The 22,054-nt window shown below is 34.8% G+C and overlaps 1 protein-coding gene and 1 pseudogene across 1 annotated transcript in view; one reads left to right on the top strand and one right to left on the bottom strand.

Annotated features, from left to right (window-relative positions):
- Nucleotides 1–1,575: 1,575 nt before the first annotated feature.
- Nucleotides 1,576–22,054, bottom strand: part of PECT1 (phosphorylethanolamine cytidylyltransferase 1) — a 43,449-nt gene continuing 22,970 nt past the window's right edge. The window contains exons 6-9 of the mRNA XM_088206683.1: nt 13,000–13,120; nt 2,344–2,409; nt 2,117–2,239; nt 1,576–1,887 (exon numbers count right to left, since the gene is read on the bottom strand). Of these exons, the coding sequence (XP_088062809.1) occupies nt 1,816–1,887; nt 2,117–2,239; nt 2,344–2,409; nt 13,000–13,120 (382 nt within the window). The 3' untranslated portion in view covers nt 1,576–1,815. The remainder of the gene's footprint in view (nt 1,888–2,116; nt 2,240–2,343; nt 2,410–12,999; nt 13,121–22,054) is intronic.
- On the top strand, nt 11,261–11,439 carry LOC148253445 (U2 spliceosomal RNA; annotated as a pseudogene).

Raw genomic sequence — 22,054 nt, 5'->3', positions numbered from 1 at the left:
ATATTTTTAATATCTAACTTTATAACTAGTTAATAACATCAATCATTATAATGAACATGTTTATTCTTACTTATAATTTAAATCTTTTATTACCTATTAAATTTTTCGTACTTTTATATATTTTTTTTAACAAATTAAAAAATTTGGTTTAACATGCATAATATGATCATATCGTAATCCATGATACCTTTTTTAATAAATTATAATTAATAAATTAATAACCACTATTTTTTACCTTGAAATTTGAAGAGATCTTCAATAAGGTTGCTCGAACAATCATAAAGCTTCAACATATAACGAAGTACCAAGATGGTAAAAGCTAATAGCAAAACCAAGGACTACCAATGATGGTTAGACTTTTACTTAATGTTTTTAGTTAGATTGTTTCCTAATACACGATTTATAAAAATTAGAATAACCCAAATAACTCTTATTAATAAATTTGCAAAATGAAAAGCTATTCTATGGTCTTTATAAAGACTGAAACGGTTTGTTGTAGAAAGAATTAGAAATATGTATGACATGACTGTGTTTCTTTTTGCTTTCAAATATGTTTTTACGTTTTTGTGATATTATGATTTAAAATAAATTATTAAAACGACTTGTTGATTATTGTCTAACTCCTTTTTTTTTTTTCCTTCAATTGAAAAAATAAGAAGTAAAAGATATCTCAGTTTTTTTCAATATTTTATGGACTTATGTTTTAGCACTTGCATTGGTTGAAAAAGAAGTAAATACAGAGATTTATATTTACAAAAAAAAAAAAATACTAAAAGGTTAATCTGAATTAACTAAAGCAAATCAAATTAATAAATTAAAAAGGTTTAATTTTTAAAATTAGTCAAAATATTTAAAATGGTTTGTTATAAGATTTTTTGGACGAGTTCTCAGTATCCACCTCCTTGGAACTTCATTTTTGTCACAAGTTGTATAATGTATGATGTGTTCAACCTTCACTAACAAATATACTAATTCGCTCGAGTAATAGAATGATGAGTATAAAATCATTCTTATGAGAATTAATTAGATTTGTTGTTACCGTAATGATATTAACGATATTATTTCAGAACAAGACAACAATTTAAACTAACAAGTAAACTAAAAGTATAATGAGAATAATTAACCCACTAATAAGGCAACTTTTGTTGAGCAAAAATTTTTCAGAAGATTGAGGTGGTAAAGATTTGACTTCACCTACCCGGTCTGTTGAAAGTATTCAATGAGACGGTTTTAACTTTCTGCTTTTTTTCTTCAAGGGAGAATAAAGAGAATAGCATGACACAAGATAGAATTGGTGACTCAAATCAAGTGTTTAAATAAAGAAAAGTTACACATGAATATGTGTGTATAAATAGACAACACTATTTGATAAAATTATATAAAAATATTTCTTTAATTTTTTTTTTTTACTATTCTCAATATTATGCCATACTTCTAATTTGATTTTTTAAAATTATATTAATTTAACTACCCCTAGATCTAAACAACATCCCAATGCCAGCAAAAATACTAAAAGCCTTGAAGAAATCTTTTTTTCTGAATGTTATAAGCATCCCCTACAAATGACGCCAAAAAGATCGTAATGGTATCACTATTACTCAAATCTTGGATCAAATACCAAGAAAGCAAGATTGAGAATACAAATACTATATAACTGAATGGCAAGATTAAATCAGAACTTGGCTGGCCCTATAAGAAATGATCTCGAAACAAATGCATGCTATCACAATCTCTCTCCACATGATTCTTTTATGTTAAAACTAATAAATATCTACTAAACTTCACACGATAAGTACCTTCAAAATTGAAGTTCAATCAATCGCCAGAAACAAATGTCTTACCCTCGTAATACCTTTTCTCACTTGCCACCTTCTTCTCATTTCGCTTCTGCAAAAGAAAAGGTATTGTTTTAGATGCCAAGAAAGAACATAGGTTAGAGCTATCCAAGGTTACAGAACATAGGTTAGAGCTACCCAAGGTTACAAACTAGTATAACCATTGCCCATTCAAAAATTGGTCATACAGACTAGAATCTACACACCAACTCAATCAAGGTTTAGCTATTGAAGACTCAGAAGTTTGATAATTTAAAATAGCATGTGGGATGTAGGTAAACCTGATACGCTTCATGATTTGATACTATTCGTCTTATTATAGTAGATGTTGTGATATCCAGAGGGCTTTCTAGAACTTTAAAGATACCCATACTGAGAGGAACAGAATATGGGTTGTCTTTCTCCTGCATAAGATATTTTGAAGATCAGAAATGAACAAAATACATCTCAATTTTCTGGTAATCCATCAGGAAAAATATGATTTACAAGAATCTATCTCACAGTTTACCTTCTGAAAGTCATTACTCTCTGCTACTGTCCCATGCACAACCAATGAAATGTTGAAAGTTGTGATCTGCAATAGCAATAACATTTTATGAGTTACGAGTACATATTAACCAATGTCTTTGGCCAAATTGCTTACCTTTTTTACTCAATTAATGAAAAACAGAGTAAGTCAACAACCAGTGGACAGGAAACAAATAGAGCTCTAAGCCTCAATACAGAATTACCATAAATAAATAGCAAATTTCAAATTTGTTACTACCTTGATACTTCTTTGATGTATCCTATAAGAGTGAGAAGGTAGTAACCATACTTTCAATTTCAACCAAAGAAGCTTAATAGCTGCAGGTTAGTGTAATGACGTTGGCAGTGGGAAAAGGGAGTAAACACCTCTAATAAACGCAATTAAGATTACTTCCTCTTCAGATGCATACTTTGACTGAGGCTTAGCTGCATGTTATTTTTATATTTGTTTATCTTCCTGATAATTTAAGTCGTTAGTAGTTGAAGTTTCAAAAAGATTTTTTTATCAAAAATCTCTTTGAAAAACTTATTGTGCTTTAAACTAAATTTTCATTATTTCTTTAGAAAAAAGATAACTTTGTCAAAAATAGTTTCTAAATTATTTTTCAAATGAAATTTATACGTGGAAAAATTTTCAAAGCAAAATAATTTATTTAAGAAAATATTTATTTGCTATCAACAGATGTAATTCTAAAATCACTTCTCTGCGCACACAGGATGATGCCTTAAATTGCTGGTATGTTATGAGAAATGATACAGTAAAACACTTCTCATACCACACAGAAAGGACGTTTTAACATTGGACATAGCTGAACATGAGGATTTCATTATATCACATCTTAAATCATACAGTTTTTATGCCAAAATATATTTATCAACATCAAAAGTAAATCAAAGGTGTTAGGAAAGTCGATTTCAGCAAATTAAGTCAAGATCATACTGTTTTCAAAAAGACAACATATTTAAGGTAGATGTGTCAGAGTACGTGATTTACAGGGTCACGTCAGATGAAAATCTTGCCCTTTTAGGTAACATAATTACAATTGTTTAAAGGGTCATATCTGATTTCAGAATTCCTCCAACTCTATTTGACTTTCCTACATATAAGTACTTCCCTCTAGCAGTTATGCAACTTTTGAGAATCAAATTTAAAAATCAAAAGAAAAATCTTCTTCCCTCTTGTTAAGCCTCCATTAAGCCCTAAGTGTACCTTTCCCTTATAAGTCAGCTTTTTTAAGAGTTAAAATTGTAATCATTTCTTCTATATTTCTAGGGCATTAAAAGAAATGTTTGAGGAAAACTTTAGGAACTTTGGGTGCAGAAACACAAATTATTGGTGACCTAAGCATCAAGAATAACTAATGTATTGTAAAGAAAAAGTTTGAGAAAACATTTGAAAGCCTTTATATTGAGAAAACACAAGTGATTGGTAAGTTAGACATTAAACACAACTAGCGTATTGTAAAAAATGTTTGAGGAATCATATAATAGTTCTTATGTTGAGGATAAGCAAGTGATTGGGCAACTAGCACCAACAACATTTAGCATTTTATAAGAGATTGATGAAAACAGTGGAACCCAAGTGATTAGCTTAAGAAAGAGGATATAGGCACAAGTGATGAGGCCAAACCTCCATAAAAGAGTTTGCCTTCTCTTCCCTTCCCTTCTTTACTTTATCTTTGAGTTACCTTTCTATAGAAGTTGATATTACAACCCAACTCACATTATATACACTCGAGGATTTATTTACAAAAGCAAAGCTCTCTATTGTCATTTGTTCATATCATCACTTGTTAAAGAGAGTGCATTGTATGTACTCCATACATGCCTACCAATTCACAGCTAGCGGATATGTTCACCAAATGCTTGAGCAGTCCAACATTTCAAAACTAATCATTAGCAAGGTAAGGATGCTGAGAATCAAGTAGGAAAACCTTATGTGCCTATATTATGAAAATAAATTAGCCATAAATATTGTCCACAATCTGATACAACATGATCAAATCAATATGGAAGTCTACACACACTTTATGAAAGGAAAACTCCACATTGGTCTATTATGTACTTCATACATGCCTACCAATTCACAGCTAGTAGATATGTTCATCAAAAGCTTGAGCAATCCAACATTCAATAATATCATTGATGGTGGACAATATATATTTCATACCTTGAGGGGGAATATTAAGAAGAATGTATTGTATGTAAATTAGGTTAAAAATAACTGAAGTAAAATACATCATATGTAATTAATTGTTTACTTTTTTTTACTAATTCTAGAAAATCTTGTATATATAGAATTATAGTATTTAATAAAATATACGTTCAACCATTCCTAATATTACTATCTTCCTTGAGAACTCGATTAAAAACGTACTTTTCACTATTATTCATATATTCTACACATTAATTAGTGACAATTTTCTCACAAAAAAATAACTATTCCAAAGTTGGGTAATTATTTAAATACTTAAAAATTTTAAAAACTCAATTTAATTATCCTATTGATATTAGAGCTTCTTCACTTAATTATCTAGAGCAAAGATCAGTTATGGCAACCAATTAAGTGAAGATCAATCTCCACTAGATCTCATTTGTTAATAGTCATCACTACGATTACAAGAAAAATAGAATGAGAATATTTATTCACGTCTCAAACTATGACCTTTAAAAAGTCATTATAGAGAGACCTCATATTCTTTTAGAATCTTTGGAGATCAAGTAGTAATAAAACTAGAAGATGAGTGGGATGAGAATGACAAAAGACTAGAATAATTAAATGCGAGAGCAATAAACCTTTTATATTGAAGACTTAATGTAAATTCATATAAATGTGGTATCAACTTGTGAGTCCGTTAAAGAAATTTGGGATAATCAAGAAGAAATTCATGAGAGAACAAACCGAGATACAGGATAACCAATTGTCCTCAGGCCAAGAAAACTCCAAAAAGGTCAAAAAGAAGGCTATGTTAGCTATATTGAGTGATAGTAAAGAAAGTGGCTCTGAAGATCATGAAGAAAATGAAGTTGCAAACTTGTTTCTCATGTCCATAAATGAAGAAAAAGATGAGTCTCATTCTTCTTATGATGAATTGCAAGATCCCTTTGAAAAACTTTATAATGAATTAGTGAACTTGGGCGCAAACAATATTGAGCTCAAGAAACATGCATCATTTCTCTTTAAAGATTCTCTAAAGATGAGTAAACTTTAAAGAGGGAAAATGAGGAACTCCAAATATAACTAGATGAATTGGAATGTACAAACCTAAAAGATGAAAATCTTGCAATGGAAAAGAAGATCAAAGATTTCAATGACATACTTGCTAAATTTGTACAAGAAAGAGAAAAACTGAACATATTATTCTCATACCAAAAAAGTGTAAATTATAAAACGGAATTTAGATATGATGTCTCTAAAAATAAAAGTTTCTTAGAAGTTTGTAAACTCTACCAACTCAAGTAGTCCATTTATCACTTGTAATTTTTGTGGTAGAAAAGACATTTTCCATTCATGCTCCATTAGAAAAATAGTTGTTATTGTGTGAAAAAGGTTTCGATTCCAAAAGGAACAATTGCCTCTGACATTGATGGACACAAAAAGATTGAGGTAACAAAATCAACTGAATAGTGTATTCTCTTCTAGGTATGCTTTAAAGCCTCCAAGATGAAAAAAAGTTAGTACCTTAACAGTGGGTGTTCAAGGCACATGACTGGCGATAAAGATGATTTCAAAACACTAAGGCCAAAGGAAGAAGGTGAAGTAACCTTTGGGGACAACAACAAACGTAAGATAAACGGAATCACCAAAATAAATAAAAATTTGTAGGTCAAAGGCTATAGAGTTGTCTTTGAATCTAATTATTGCCTCGTTATTGACATCAAAGACAACTTAACCAAATTTGTAGGTCAAAGACATGATCATGAAAAATATCATGTCTCGATGATTTACCTTCTTCGCACAAAACTTGTTTAGCTGCTTTAAATGATGACTACTGCTCGTGGCATATAAAGTTAGTCCATGTTAACATGGACCTAATTTCAGAATACTCTCAAAACGAATTGGTTAAAGGACTTTCAAAGATAAATTTTGAAAAAGAAAGGTTACAAGGTATGCCAACTAGAAAAACAAATGAGAACATCATTTAAATCTAATAAAGAATTTCACCAGCACTAAACCATTAGAGTTACTTCATACGGACTTGTTTGGGCCAACTAAGACCATAAGGATGGGTTGACTTCAATATAACTATGTAATAGTAGATAATTATCCAAGATACTCTTGGGTAATTTTTCTTACTTACAGAGATAAGACATTTTATGTTTTTACAAATTTTTGCAAGAAAGTCCAAAATGGGAAAGGAACTCAAATTGCTAGTGTTAGAAGTAATCATGGGAAAGAATTTGAAAATTAACAATTTACTACTTTTTGTGATAAAACTGGGATCAGTCATAACTTCTCTAGAACTCCACACTAAAATAGAGTACTAAAAAGAAAGAAGAGATTTTTGGAGGAAATGGCTAGAACCCTGTTATGGGAAAGTAATTTGTCTTAAGAACTTTTTAGGGGAAGCGGTTAACACCGCTTGCTATGTAGTGAATAGAGTATTAATACCTCCAATACTACATATGCACCCTCTGAACTTCGGAAAGGAAGGAAACCAAGATATGGGTTAGTTTCACACAATTTGGTGTAAATACTACATATTAAATAACAACATAGACAATCTTAAAAAGCTTGATACAAAGTCCAATAGATGAATTTTTCTAGGATATTCAACTTATAGCAAAAGCCTAAAGAATCTATAATAAAAGAACACTAGTAGTTAAGAAATCCATGCATATATTCTTTGATAGTCAATTCCTCTTTCTCCATGGAAAAATAATATACATGAGGAGTTAAGCGTAATGAACTCACTAGAACAATTAAATATTCAAGAATCATCAAATAATGAGATAAATAACAATGAACAAGAAACATAAGATGTATCACTTAATCAAAACCAAGAATAAGATATATATACAGGTTATCTAAAGATTGGAAATATGCACATGCTCATCCTATATATAAATGTTGTCTAAAGATTGGAAATATGCACATGCTCATCCAAAAGAACAAATTATAGGTGATACATCAGATGGTGTAAGAACTAGAGCTCTTTAAAAAATGAATGCTAATTTGTTATTTTTCTATCCCAAATGGAGCCTAAAAACTTTGAAGAAACCGAAAGAGATGAAAATTGGATTAACAATGTAATAAGAGCTAAATCAACTTGAAATGAATAGGGTATGGAATTCGGTGCCTAGACCCAGTGATAGAACCATTATTGGAAATAAATTGGTATTTAAATAAAAAATATATGAAAATAGGCTTGTAAATAGAAATAAAGCTAGATTAGCAGCAAAAGGATACAATCAAAAAGAATGAATTGATATTGATGAAACTTTTGCTCTCATAGCTAGAGGAGAAACTATTAGAATGTCATTAGCTCTTCATGTGCAAAAGATTTATCTTTTTCTAAATAGCTTTATAGGAAAGGAAATACATATAAAACCAGATGGTTTTGAAGACTCGTACTTTCCTAATCATGTCTACACACTCACTAAAACCTTGTATGAACATCTTAGTTAATTCCTCTTAGAAAAAGAATTCAGAAGAGGAAAAATTAACAATATATTATGTATGAAAATTAATGAAGACAACATTTTAATTGTTCAAATCTATGCAAATGATATAATACTTGGTGCTACAAATAAAAAAATGTGTAAAGATTTTTTTAAAAGCATGTAAGCTGAATTTGAAATGCGAATGATGAAGGAATTAAATTATTTCCCAGGCCTACAAATCAAACAATTAAAAGAAATTATCTTCATAAAGCAGAGCAAATACATCAAATATTTCTTAAAGAAATATAACATAATGTAAAACCAAATTCTACTCCCACGACACATCTATTAAACTTGATATAAGATGAAAATGGAAAATCTATTGATAACAAGCTTTATGGAAGCATGATAGGATCTCTACCATACCTAACAGCAAGTAGACCCACTATTTAGCCTGTTTATGTGTGAGCACTTTCAAACAAATCTAAAAAAAATCATATTCGCATGTCATGAAAAAAAAAATATTCAAGTACTTAAAAGACACTCAATCTCTTGACCTATGGCACTCAAGGAGAAGTTCTTTAGAGTTAACTAGTTATTCTAATGCTGATTTTTTGGGGATTGTAAATTTGATAGACAAGTACCAGCAGGAATTATGTTAATTCTTGGGAAATATGCTTGTTTCTTGGTTTTTTAAGAAATAAAATTTAGTTGCCTCATAAACTGTGGAGGCTGAATATGTTGCTGCCAAAAGAAGTTGTGCTCAAGTTCTATGGAAGAGGCAACAACTTCCAGATTTTGGAATTAGAATAGGAAATGTTCCAATCAAATGTGATCATTCGAGTTACATCAGGATATATACTGTAAACTACTTTGTCATGTTAAAACATGTGATGTTTTAAAAGATGTGATCATTTAAACCATGTAAGATGATTTGATTGGATTATTATTTGCTTAAAGTATATGATGTCTGGAACATGTAATCGCCATAATCACATAAGATGTTTACAATTACTTAGGTCACGTTCAATGCACCTACAAGATAAAAAGTCGAGTGGTATAGATGCCTCTAGGCGAATCAATAACTTAGTTGGAACATCACTTCTCCTAATAACCCCTGAATGACTTGCTCAATGGATGCAAGTCCCCCGGTTGAGGAGTGGCCTTTTACGAAGCTGGTGCATGGCCAACAACAATTCCTGATTTTGATCACCTAAAAGCCCTTGAACTTCTCTCTAGAACCCAGGACTTTCTATAGGATATTCACATCCTGCATCACATCATCAGAATTAAGATAGCACCAAGCTCTGGTGTCATTGCCTGAATGTCCATTATAGAAACTTTGATTATGCGGCATATGATAACTGGGAAATAGGTGAATCCGCCTCATATCATCTTTCAAAAGATGGACATAAGGTCCAAACCTGCCCTACTTCCCTGTGGATCTCTCATCTCCCTGATTGCCACACAAAAATTGAATTCGAATATCCTCAGTAGAGAGGAAGTTCTTAAGATCCCAGCTATCCACATCTATGATCACACAGTTCTCAAGATAATGAAGTCTCTATAACCTTCATCAAGTCATTAAAGACTAAAGCCCACAACTGCAAGCATTCACACTATAGGCACATCACAACAAGCACCTGCTCAAATACCTCAAGTACTTTCACAAACTCCAGTTTCCTTCTCATCTATATTGGAATCTCTATGTAGGTGCATAGTTAAACAAAATGATGAATGATTACTAAGGTAAAGGCCCTCAATCACCATTTAAGCACATAAGTGCAGAGTATAGGATTTCTTTAAGGCCTCTACGATACATCTGAATGATTTAGCGTATTGACTCTTGTAATGATTGACCCTGACCAATATTATTCTGTAATGCTTTTGGAGAATGCTTGTGTACTTTAAATTTGTTGTTTCTTTTGCAGGCTCTCCTGGTATTGTGCTTTCTTTTTACAGTTTGAATATGTTTGAAAAGTTCTGAATTATTTGACCCTGACCAATATATTTCTGTAATGCTTTTGGAGAATGCTTGTGTACTTTAAATTTGTTGTTTCTTTTGCAGGCTCTCCTGGTATTGTGCTTTCTTTGTACAGTTTGAATATGTTTGAAAAGTTCTGAATTATTTGGCTAGTACATATGTTTCTCCTTTACTTTTCCTTTTGCAGGCCCTCTTGGTATTGTGCTTTCTTTGTATAGTTTGAATATGTTTGAAAAGTTCTGAATTATCTGGCTAGTATATATGTTTCTCCTTTCCTTCCATGTTGCTGCCTATCTTTTGATCCTTAATGCACAAGAAATGGGAGAAAAAATCTAAGGGAGACGAGTCATTCTTGCTCTTGTTTACCTTTTTGATTGATGATAAAAAGGGACAGAAAAATTCCAAGGAAAAAGAATCTAATCCCAAGTGGAAGAAGAATGCTTAAATTTAAATTTATCTCATTGATTTACACTGCTTTAAATTGGCTCTGTGAGCTACTTGATTGAATGATAGATAAAAATTACTTATTTGTATCTTAAACAAAAGGAAGAAGAACACTTGGTAAGGGGTTTCCTGAACTTAGTAAGGGGAAGTTATCTTGAATTTGTCTCAAATGCTTCTTATATGACATATATTTGTCTCTTGAAGAAAATAAAATTTTGTCATTCATAAAAAAAAAGATTATTGAACCAAATTAATTGATTTTGATGAATGACATAAATTTAAAAATGACACCAGTTAATTGTTGAGGTAGCAAACAAGGCATGACACAAGGTGGAACAAATTATGAAGCATCACAAGAACATCAAAAAGAGAAACAAATTGAAGACCAAGCATAAATTTGCTTTTAAATTTTTATTCATCTTTTTATGAATTAGGTAACTCTGGTGAACACTCAAGAAGACTTTTTTCTAAAATTCATTGTTGTGAAAACTAATTTTTCATTATTTCTTTAAGAAAGATAATAGTTTTATCAAAAATAATCTGGAATGGGATTGATACACAGAAGAAATTTTGGAAGCAAATGAATTTATTTAAAAAGATATATATTTATTTATGTGCCAGCAGATGTGATTCTAAGAATCACTTCTGCGAGCACATAGAATAATGCATAAACTGGCCAGTGTATCATGAGAAGTAATTCAGTAGAACACTTCTCAGAGCACACAGAGAAGGCACTGAAACATTTGATCTGGCTGGAAACGTATTTTCATCATATCACATCTAAAATCACACGGTCTTTAAGTTAACATATCTTTATTAACATTAAAGGTGTCATGAAAGTGATTTTAATAAATCAAGTCAAATAATACCTTTCTCGGTCTTTTGGCTAAGATCAAGTGTAGTATTTGTTCTTATCAATTTAATAAATCAAGTCAAATATCACCCTGTTTTCAAAACGACTGCTTTTTTAAAGTGGATCAGAGTATGTACTCTGCAGGAACCCGTCATACAAAATATCCTGCACTTTTGAATGTGGCATTTACAGCTATTTAAAGAGTCAAATCTAATTTCAAACTGCCTTCAACAACTCTATTTGACTTTCTCACATATAAATACTTCCCTCAAACAGATTTTAGACAACCTTACATTTTGAGAATCAAATTTGAAAATCAAAAGAAAAATTTTCTTCCCTCCTCTTGAGCTCCATTAAGGTTTACGTGCGTTTTTCACTTATAAATCAACTCTTTGAGAGTGAAAACTGTAATCTTTTCTTTTAGAATTTTGGGGCATTGTAAAAAAGGTTCAAGGAAACCTTTAGGAGCTTTTTGTGTTGAGAAAACACTGTAATTTTTAAATCAAACATCAAGAACAACTACCTTGTTATAAAAAAAAAGATTTGAGGAAACCTTTGGAAGTTTTTGTATCAAGAAAAGACAAGTGATTGATAAGCTAGGCATCAAGAACAACTAGCTTGCTAAAAGAAAGTCTGAGGAAACCTTTAAAAGTTCTTGTGTCGATGATATACAAGTGGTTGGTAAGCTATGCACCAAGAACAACTACCTGGTTATAAGAGATTGAAGAAAGTAATGGAAACTCAAGCAGTTGGCTAGAGAAAGAGGATGTAGGCACAAGTGGTTGGCTGAACCTCTATAAAATAATCTGCACTTCTTCCCTTTCCTTCTTTAGTTTATCTTTGACATATTGTTCAATATAACTTGTCATCACAACCTAACTCATATTCCACATACACACTTAAGGATTTACATACAAAGTTAAGCTCTTTATTGTCATTTGATCATATCATCACTATCATCCTTAAGAACTTGATTAAAAAGTGTATTTTCAATATTATTCATGTAATCTACACATATAAATTAGTGAAAACATTCTCACAAAGGAAAACCCTCTACTTTAGGCCAAGTATTACATAAAGAAAAAGTTTGATCTTGTTTTAAAGCTTAAAAATTTTAAAAACCCAATTCATCTCCCCTCTTGGATTGTCCTACATGTTGACCCAGCAAACATAATATTTATTCTTCCACATTAAGTGTTCTTCCCTTTCCACCTAATGCAATGATAGAAGGGCTCATGAAAGAGAACCCATGAATCTCACGAACAGATTTAAGAAAATAAGAGTTCTTAAATTTTCTTTGCATCAAGTACTTATTCTGTTATCTACACCAGAACTGCAAAGTCTCCTAAAAACTAGTACTTCTTCGATAAAACTGCCTTCCACACTTCAAGCTAACTGCTTTATTAATCCTACATAGTATGATAAAATAAAACTAACTTGTATGCAGGCTGCACAGGGTACCTTCTAAATAATGCCATCTCTTATAAAATAAACCTCCCTCTTAGTGAATTCATAAGACCATCTATCCCTCTCTGAAACAAAGCCTTGATTATGTTATAAACATATTTTTAATCTTTCCCCTCACCTTACAAAAATATTCCACATTTTAATAAATCTTATGTAAGTACGTCAAAAATAGTAGCACAATAAAACCTTTGAAAGTATCCCTTTTTAAAAAAGAAACCTTGGTAAGTGACTCAGAGTATATTACGTAATAAATGGTGAAGAACAATATATATTTAGAGACTAACCATGTCTTTTGACACTTCCCATGGAGCACCAATTATAACTTCGTCCACATAGCGGCAAGCCAAAACACTCAAACTTCGTTCATGAAGATTCATAATAGGACGATGTGCTCCTCTTTTGGCACTGCACGACCATTATACAACAAATACATATATCTATCAACTTCTATAGGGTTATAAAAAATAAAAAGTAATCAAATAAAACATATCGAGTAAAAAATTTACAATAGATTCCTCAAATCTTTACTCTGGCAACCCAAAACTAACAGAAGATAGTAAAGCAAACAGTCATTCAAAATAGAAGCATGTAAAAGCAAGGCCATAATTTTTGAATTATTCGCAGGGGAAAAACCTATATTTCAGTCTGGATTCTAGTTTCATACAAATCCTGATCTATACCATTATATAAATTTTATAGATCTCCAAAAATCTTGACATAAAGTTTCCAAAAATAATTATTTGAAAATAGTTGACCACCATCCATAGAAGCATGAAAAGACTGATTTGATGCATGATGGGTAGTGTTAAGAAGCATACATTAGAGTTACATTAGGATAAAGGGTACATTAGTAATATATCCTAATCCTTGTGATCTCTATAATAAACATTGTTGCTTTATATTATTACTATTTACTTGAATATATAGGATGCTAATATTCAATAAAATCTATATTTATTCTTCTACATGATACTAGAGCTCTAAGTTTTTTTATATAAAAAAAGCGCTAAAGAAGTGGGGCCCACCGTCAGCCACCACCAGCAGCCAAACCAGCCTTCACCGCTGACACACTAACCCTCCAGCCGTGGCCCCAGTCGCACTCTTCTCTGACCAACCACGCGACGAATATCTATGTGCATTCTGTCCAGCTGTATCTGCTGCTGCTCCTGGTCGCTGAACCACCCAGTTTAGCACCCCTCTGCCACACCAGCCACACCTACACCTGTACGCAAAGCCACCAGCCAAGAAGCTTCCTGTCCAGCTGAATCCGTCAAGGTGAGCCGCACACAATTTGTTCGCAACTGGTGCTCTTATCTGCTCAGCCACTACTCTGTGCAACTGTGAGGATCACCAAGCAGAGTCAGCTGCACCTGGCTACACAGCCAACTGCTAATCCCGTCCACCCACCAACACTCCAATAATCTCTTATACCTATTTAATTTGGCCTTATTTGCCTTGAAGATTTTTAAATTGTGTCAGGAGATTACGTCTCAAGTTACTGGAATAAAACCTCACATGAAATATTCACTACAAGTTAAATGTTTAGAAAAACCTAAAAGTACAAGCCTCTTAACACATTCAGGTATGCTTTCTATTTATCATAATTTAAATGTTTCACAAAAACATTTTGCACCATCATGGATTATGGACTCAAGAACTACTGATTACATGACCAACATCTCTAAATTATTTAAAATCTATACTTCATGCTCCAGCAATAAAAAAAAATTTATTATTGCTGATGGTTTACTAATCGTCGCAGGAGTCAGAACCATAAAACTCAATTCCCACTCTACACTTACTAATGTATTACATGTCCCTAAATTATACACCAATCTGATATCAGTATGTTTGAATCCCAACAAAATCAGACAAAAAATGAGGGCCGAAAACAAAGAATCAGAAGAGGAGTACAGAAGGGAAGAGAAGCAAGGAAGCAGAGAACTGAAAAGATGCAAGATGGTAATGGCAACAGGGCATCGCAAAGGTTGCAGGAGGAAGACGGTGAAACCTAGTGCAGGGGAGCAAACTGGCTAAAAGTAAACCAAAAGAGATTAGAACACGTAGACTGATTGAGAAAAGCATTGGGACGTGTCGTACGTTCGAGCCAGAGGATCAAACACGTATCTGTCTTGATTGAAGGAGAGATCATGGCGATGCGATCTCTAGACTGGGACACGTGGAGGGCAATCAGTAGAAGTGTTTAAAGAAAATAATTTTTTTTTGAGATAATAATTGTAGATAGTATAATAAGTGAAGGCACCAAGAGGGTGCCGCCCATCTACAATCTACAAAAAATTTACAAGTCAATTAGTGTATTTATAATGACCCCAAAATCCTCAATGCATAGATGTCATCTTCCAAAACCATGAAAGCAAAATAGTGTAACCATTTATCTCTAAAATTGGCAACAAGGTCTTTCTTTACTCTCCAAAATCCTATTATTTCTCTCTTTCCAAGTAACCCATATAATGAACAAAGGGATGAGTTAAAGCATGCCCTTATCCCCACAAACCCACCCCCACCCCAACATGCTAACAACTCATTCCACACCAACCATGCCATAACCCAATCAATACCTATGAGCCCATAAACTAAGCACCATAGGCTGTATGTGAATGGGTACCATAACGTAATGTGCTTGCTGGACTCGGCATCACATTTACACAAGAAGCATCTATTGATCATGATCTTTCTTCTTTTCATCAAGTTGTCAATAGTTAGCACACGTTCCTTCACCGCTTCCCAAGCAAAAAAATAAATGCAAGGCAGCGCTTTTGATTTCTAAACCATTTTAGTATGGAAAACAATAGGTCCGTTCTCTTTGTGCCCCACCAAATAGTAGTAAAAAGAGTTAACAGTGAACTTTCCATTTTTCTTCAAGTCCCAAAGGAGCCTCTCCAGACTGTAGTGAGGTGCACAATGGCAAGGAGTTGAAGGAGCTCAACATACTCATTGACTTCCCAGTCTTGAAGGTTTCTTGAGACGTCCACAGTCCACATATTGCTACTGTAGGCATTCTTAACGAACATGAGTTTATGTTGGGCAATAGCAAAATTCTTTAGAAACCTGGACACAAATCTCTCATTACCACACCATTTGTCATGCCATAACCGAATTTTGTCATCCAAGCCAACCTGCAACTTTGTACAGTTAAGAACACACTTCTGGCATTGCAAAATGCTCTTCCAAGAACCCACACCATGCTTCCTAATCTCCCAGTTTTGGTCAGTGGAGCAATCCCTGCTTCCCCTGCCCCATTTGGCTTCAATGATGTTCATCCACAAGCTGTTATCCTCTGGCTCCATTTGCCCAATAAAGCTCTATTCAAAACAATTAGTGATCTCAAACCAATGCCCTCCAGCTCCAAGGGACGCTTCACATCCTCCCATTTGACCAAGTGATGTCTTTTGTTACCCTCATGCTCACCCTAAAGAAACCTGCATTGGATGGTTTCCAATTTTTTGGAAGGGATGGTGAGCACAGACATAAAGTAAATGAGGAGGTTGGATAGAGTGTTTTTAATCAATGTCAATCTATCTCCTTTAGAGAGGAATCTCCTCTTTCAACCGGCTAATCTGTTCTCAAAAACCTTAATGGCAGGCTCCCAGCTTCTCTCATCCTTGTGTTTGGTGCCTAATGGGAGACCAAGATATTTGATTGGCAACTGAGCAGCGGAACACCCCAAGACCCGGGCAATAGAACTCCCATCAATGCCTTTGCCGATTCTCACAAGTTCAGATTTATGAATATTGATTTTAAGCCCCGAGACAGTTTGAAAACGAAGTAATACACATCTCAAATTAAGTAACATAGAGGTCTCAGACTGACAAAATAACAAGGTTTCATTGGCGAGGAACAAATGGAAGATTTCCATTTGAGACCTACAATCACCAATGAGAATGCCTTTAAGCAAATTCCACTCTCTAGCTTGCTCCAGGAGTCTGTTCAAGGTCTCCGGTACAATAATAAACAGAAGGGGGGAGAGTGGGTCTCCTTGTCTCAGGCCTCTAGACACCTTGAAAAAAAAAAGAAGGCTCACCATTGACAAGGATCACAAACCTAGTAGTGGAGATGCACCATCTGATCCATTTCCTCCACCTCCAACCACAAAGCTAGTATTGGAGATGTACCATCTTATCCATACCCTTTCCAATATATAATCAAGAAAATCTCAACAAACATGGTCAAAAGCTTTCTCTATGTCCAGTTTGCAAAGAAGCTCCTTTCTCTTTATTATTGATCATGTCATCCACAACTTCATTTACAATCAAAACAGCATCAGTGATTTGCCTCCTACCAACAAAAGCATGTTGACAGTCCCTAATAACCATGTTCAAGACTTTAGATAAACAGTTGGCAAGCACTTTGGAAATTAGTTTGTACATGCAACCCACCAGGCTGATTGGCCTAAACTTCTTAAGGTTTTGGCTCCTATCTTAGAGATCAAGACCAAGAAAGTGGCATTAAGTGCTTTTATAAAGGAGCCAGAATTGTGAAATTCTTTAAATATATCAAACACATCATCCTTGATTATAGACCAGAATTCCCAAATAGACTTTAAGTTGAAGCCATCGGGCCCCGGAGCCTTGTCATCATTGCATTCCCAAAGACAGGAAGCAATTTCCTCCTCAGAGAAATCAGCCTCTAACTGTGAACTAACTAACCGCTTCATCCATCCTCTTAAACTGAAGGTCATCTAATCTGGGTCTTCTGGCGAACTTTTCCTCATATAAATCCTGGAAGAAATCTTTAGCAGCTTCTCTCATACTGTTACCAGTGATACAGCCACAATTAAATAATAATTCTTCAACATAATTGCATCTTCTTCTGTGGTTGGCAAAGCAATAAAAGTACCCAGTGTTCTTGTCACCATCCTTAAAGTCATTTCTCTCTAGCTTTCTGCTACCGAGAAACAGCTTCCAAATGGAGTTTGTTGGCAAGTTCGAGTCTCAAAGCATTACTCTTCTTTTTGACAATAGGGGAAAGGCGCCCACTGCACCCTCCTGCAGGTCCATCATTTCCAAATCCTTCATTAAATCATTGATATTCCCTTGCTCTTTCAGCCCTACCTCCCTGGTCTATTTTTTCACATCAGCCTTCAACAACTTTAGTTTTTTACAGCAATTCTATAACTAGCAGTGCCATTGATCTAAGAGGAAGTCTAAGTATTGCTAACTATAGCTCTAAAACTGTCCATTTTGATCCGTCTATTATCTAACCAAAAGGGGATGAGCCCCTATTGGATTTCATCAGAAACCAAACAAATAGGAAAATGATTAGAGATGGGAAGGGAAAGTACCTTCTGACTTAAACCCGACAGTGAGAGGATGAAATCAGCGGCAACCAAAAATCGATCAGTCTGAGAAAAGGAAGGAGAAGGTTAGCATACTCCAAATCCACTTTCCCCCCTTAAGAGGCAAGTCGGCCAAATCTTATTTGATGATATTATCATTGAATTCTTGAGCACAAGAGCTAGAGAAATGCTCACCAAATCTTTCCTTCCGGTTCAAGACCATGTTGAAGTCACCACCAACCACACCTTCTTTGCCCCACCTTTTCTGACAATTGGCTAATTCTACCAAAACCAGGAGCGCTTTTCAGAAGAGCCCCTACAATACATACCTAAGAAAAACCACTCCTCCATACTATTATTATTAGCAAGAGGCAAGATAAGGACGTCTCACCAAACATAGCCTCCTTGCATGTCAATTTATCTTATTCCAGATCAAAACAATAACCCCCGGCAGAGCCCTTAGCAGGAATATAATGATAGCCCATTTCATTAGAACGCCACCAGCTTTTGATAATTTTCATATCAACTGCTTACAACTTGGATTCTTGAAGGCAAACAACTGAAGGCTGGATATCTGTTCAGGCAGCCCCTAATCACATTTCTCTTTTTTACATCGTTTAGATCCCTAACATTCCAGAAAATGATTTTGTCAAACATCAACAACCGGATTTTCATCTCTCCCTTCTCCATGATGCTCCTGCTTCTCCCTTTATAATTAATAGATGACTGGAATCTTTTGAGTTTTCTCGATCCCTCCCCCGCCTTGTTTCTTTTTAGATTTTCCCACAAGCTCTTCTTCCCTTTTCTTCTTCCTCATTGTTTGCTCAATTTCTGTAAACAACCCCATAACTTGATCTTCGAAGTCTTTGGATGATACCTCTAAGAATTTGCTGATTTTCTGGACATTTTTCAACACCCATTTAGAGTATCTTTCTGCTTCTCCTTTAGAAACACCCCCATCATGATGAAATAAGATTATCGGGTCAGAACCACAAGGAATGATAGTATCACAAACCTGATCATCAATCAATGTTAACTCAAATCCAACCAAAACATCATAAACAACCAAATGAGAAGCCATGGTTTCAACAAGCTGTAGATCCCCACTAGTTAACAACTGGAGCTCATCGACTAAGCAAATGTCCCCCTTAGTCATTTCCGAAACACCCCTTGACCTCAATGTACTTGATAAGTCACCAGAGCAGAGAACAGAAGAGTGAGCTATCAGTTGACTTCCTCTCTCTTATATGTCCTCGCCTAGTTCAACTTGAAAAGGAGCCAAGGATGACTCCAAAAACTTCTCAACCTTGCCCTAATTTTCCTCTCTTTTGTCGAGCCTTCCCAATGCTGATGAGGAAACCCCAGTATGTAAGCAGCCAGTCAAGGGGGAAGATTTCTTTTTGGGTCTCCAAGCTCGTTTAAAGCTCAGTCTTTTTTTAACATTAAGCTCCCTGCTCGACCAGGCATGATCCACACATTATCCTTGTTTCAGCAGAAGTCAATCTGCGCATTTCAGGCCCACATGCATGGAACGTATCAACCCCAGGAATTGGCTCAAATGAGTCCACAGGTTTCCTCTGGGTCAGACGAAAGAAGCCTGCCAGCCAAGAAAAATTGAATTTTGAACCTCAGGCCTCCTCTAGATCGAGTCCTGCACAATGATTGGAAGTGGGTCGGGTTGTTTCTTCTCAACCCGTTTCTCACTAACTCCTTTCCAAACCATTTTTGCAAAGGAAATTCCCTCGTAGGCTTCAACATTTACCGTGAAGCCGTGCTTGCAATGTGGGCACTGGAGCATCCCCGAGCATGAGGGCAATTGCGGCACCCCAGGTTCAATCACTTTCAAGGCAGGGGGCAACCCTAAATCCACGAGTTAAACATTCTTTTCAGTGGTTGCAAAAGGTTTAATCAAATGTACATCCACGAGTTCGAAAATGGACTTCATCATCCGCCACCACCCTCCTGCTTCCACTCCTTCCAAGATGAAAATGCAATTAAACGCTTTGCCTTTTCGTTAAATCATTACAAGGAATCTCCTTTTTCTATTCCATCCAAACACCACCTACAAGTTGTGCCTTTTGCCAAATCTATTTTTTCCCCCAGTAATCTCCTCCTTTATTCCAGTAGAAGCCATTCAAAGAGTCAACCAACCATTTGATATCTTCCTTCTCTAGCCATATGGTTACTCTGAAACTCCTACCATTCTCACAAATTCTTATTCTATCCAAAACTTTCCCTTCACTCATGATGTCAACAGATTTGCTATTAATTAGAACGAACCTCCTGGTCTGGTTCACCGATATCACACAGCCAATGTCTTCCTGCTTCTGTTTCCATTTTGAGAAGTTTAGGTCGGCCCCTCTGGCCAAACCCAACCTTTACTACCTCCACCCACCCACGGTGCCCCCTGAAGCAATATAGGGAAAAAGATTTGTCAAGCTAGGTTTTTGGAGAGAGCCCCTATTAACCTTTCTCATAGTTGATGATGAATAATGTGTAGGGTTTCAGAATCAGTATATTCATCCCCACTACTTAGGGTTTTTTTAATTTGGCTCTCAGGTTTCCATTGACCTAAACAAATTCATGGCATTTTCAGTATATTTTCTTGTATATAATCTCATATTTCTAAAAATATAATATGAAGTATTTTGGATATATTCTCAACTTTCTCATTCAAAATCTCTATCTCTCCTCTCAGTTATGTCTCTTTCTCCCTCTATATTTCTATTCCCATCTATTCTCTCTCCGTTTTTAGGACTTAACTGATGTACATGTCACGGCCAACTCTAACAACGTGGTACCAAAGCAGGTTGAATACAATGAGACTTTTACAAGTTTTGTGGTTACAGTGAAGAACAAGGGAAAGTCCGCAAAAAATGAGTCTCAAAAAATGCAAAACTTAGAAGAAAATGTGCATGAAGTTGACTAGCACCTCTCGATGTTCATGTCTAGGGTGTATGATTCACAGCAACAAATCCGAGCCCTAATTGACCAAAAGACGACTATTCGATCAACTTAAGGCTAAGCTTTCATATGATATATTAACTGCTAAGATTCAGAATATACTAATTTATAGCAACGAATTAGACACAATCAGAGCAAGTCATGTTGCAACCTTGGTGATCTACTAAGAATATAAGTTGGTTTCAATTTTCACTCCATGTGCAATTACACTAGGATCTTTGCGGCATGTCATTACATGGTCACCAACCCTAAGGAATCACTCACTTCCTGGTTGTGTGATTAAATATTTGATGTTGGAGACGTTTAATGAATACGGTAATCATATTATAGATGGCTCTGAAGTTGAATTGAATGTGGATGGATTTCACATCCAAGACCAGCTAGGCTCAAAGCATAAGGTGAATAATGTTGGATATATGGACCTTAGCGGAGTCCTGAAAGTAAATGGGTACCTAAATCCTGCATAGCAGACTCTCACCTGGAAAAAGATAGTTCCTGAAATTGTTGACTCTAATAAGAGGTTGATGGAACTATTCATTGTGATCAAGCATGCAATGGAACCCATACTCTCACAATAAAGTTGGAGCCATTCAATAAGAATCAGTTAATTCTGCAGACTAAGTTTATGTTAAGGCAGGGAACAATTGAAGAACAGTAGTGGAAAGGCAATTCGGTTAACAATTTCCACAAGTTAATCTGGGCAAGGTCCATTGATAAGAGGAGGGAATTGTTATAATCCTAACAAAATCAGAAAAAAATGGAGCTGGAAGCAAAGAATCAGACGAGGAGTACGAAAGGCAAGATAAGCAGAAAAGCAGGGAATTGAAAAGAATGCAGGACGTTAACAACAACAGGGAATCGCAACAGATGCAGGAGGAAGACAGTGAAACTGAGCATAGAGAAGGAAGCCGACTGAAAGTATATCAAAAGAGATTAAAACACATGGCCTGATCGGGAAAAGAATTGGCACGCATGGCACCTTCCAATTCAAAGGATCATACATGCATCTGTGTCAATTAAAGGAGAGATCCTGACATTCGATCTTTAGCATAGGACACAGGGAGGGCAATCAATAGGAG

Source organism: Carica papaya, chromosome 6 (assembly GCF_054855325.1).
Source record: "Carica papaya isolate Zhongbai chromosome 6, ASM5485532v1, whole genome shotgun sequence".
In the NCBI taxonomy this organism is placed as follows: Eukaryota; Viridiplantae; Streptophyta; class Magnoliopsida; order Brassicales; family Caricaceae; genus Carica; species Carica papaya.
The sequence above is the reverse complement of the archived record's forward strand: the minus strand, read 5'-3'. Positions and strand labels throughout refer to the sequence as shown.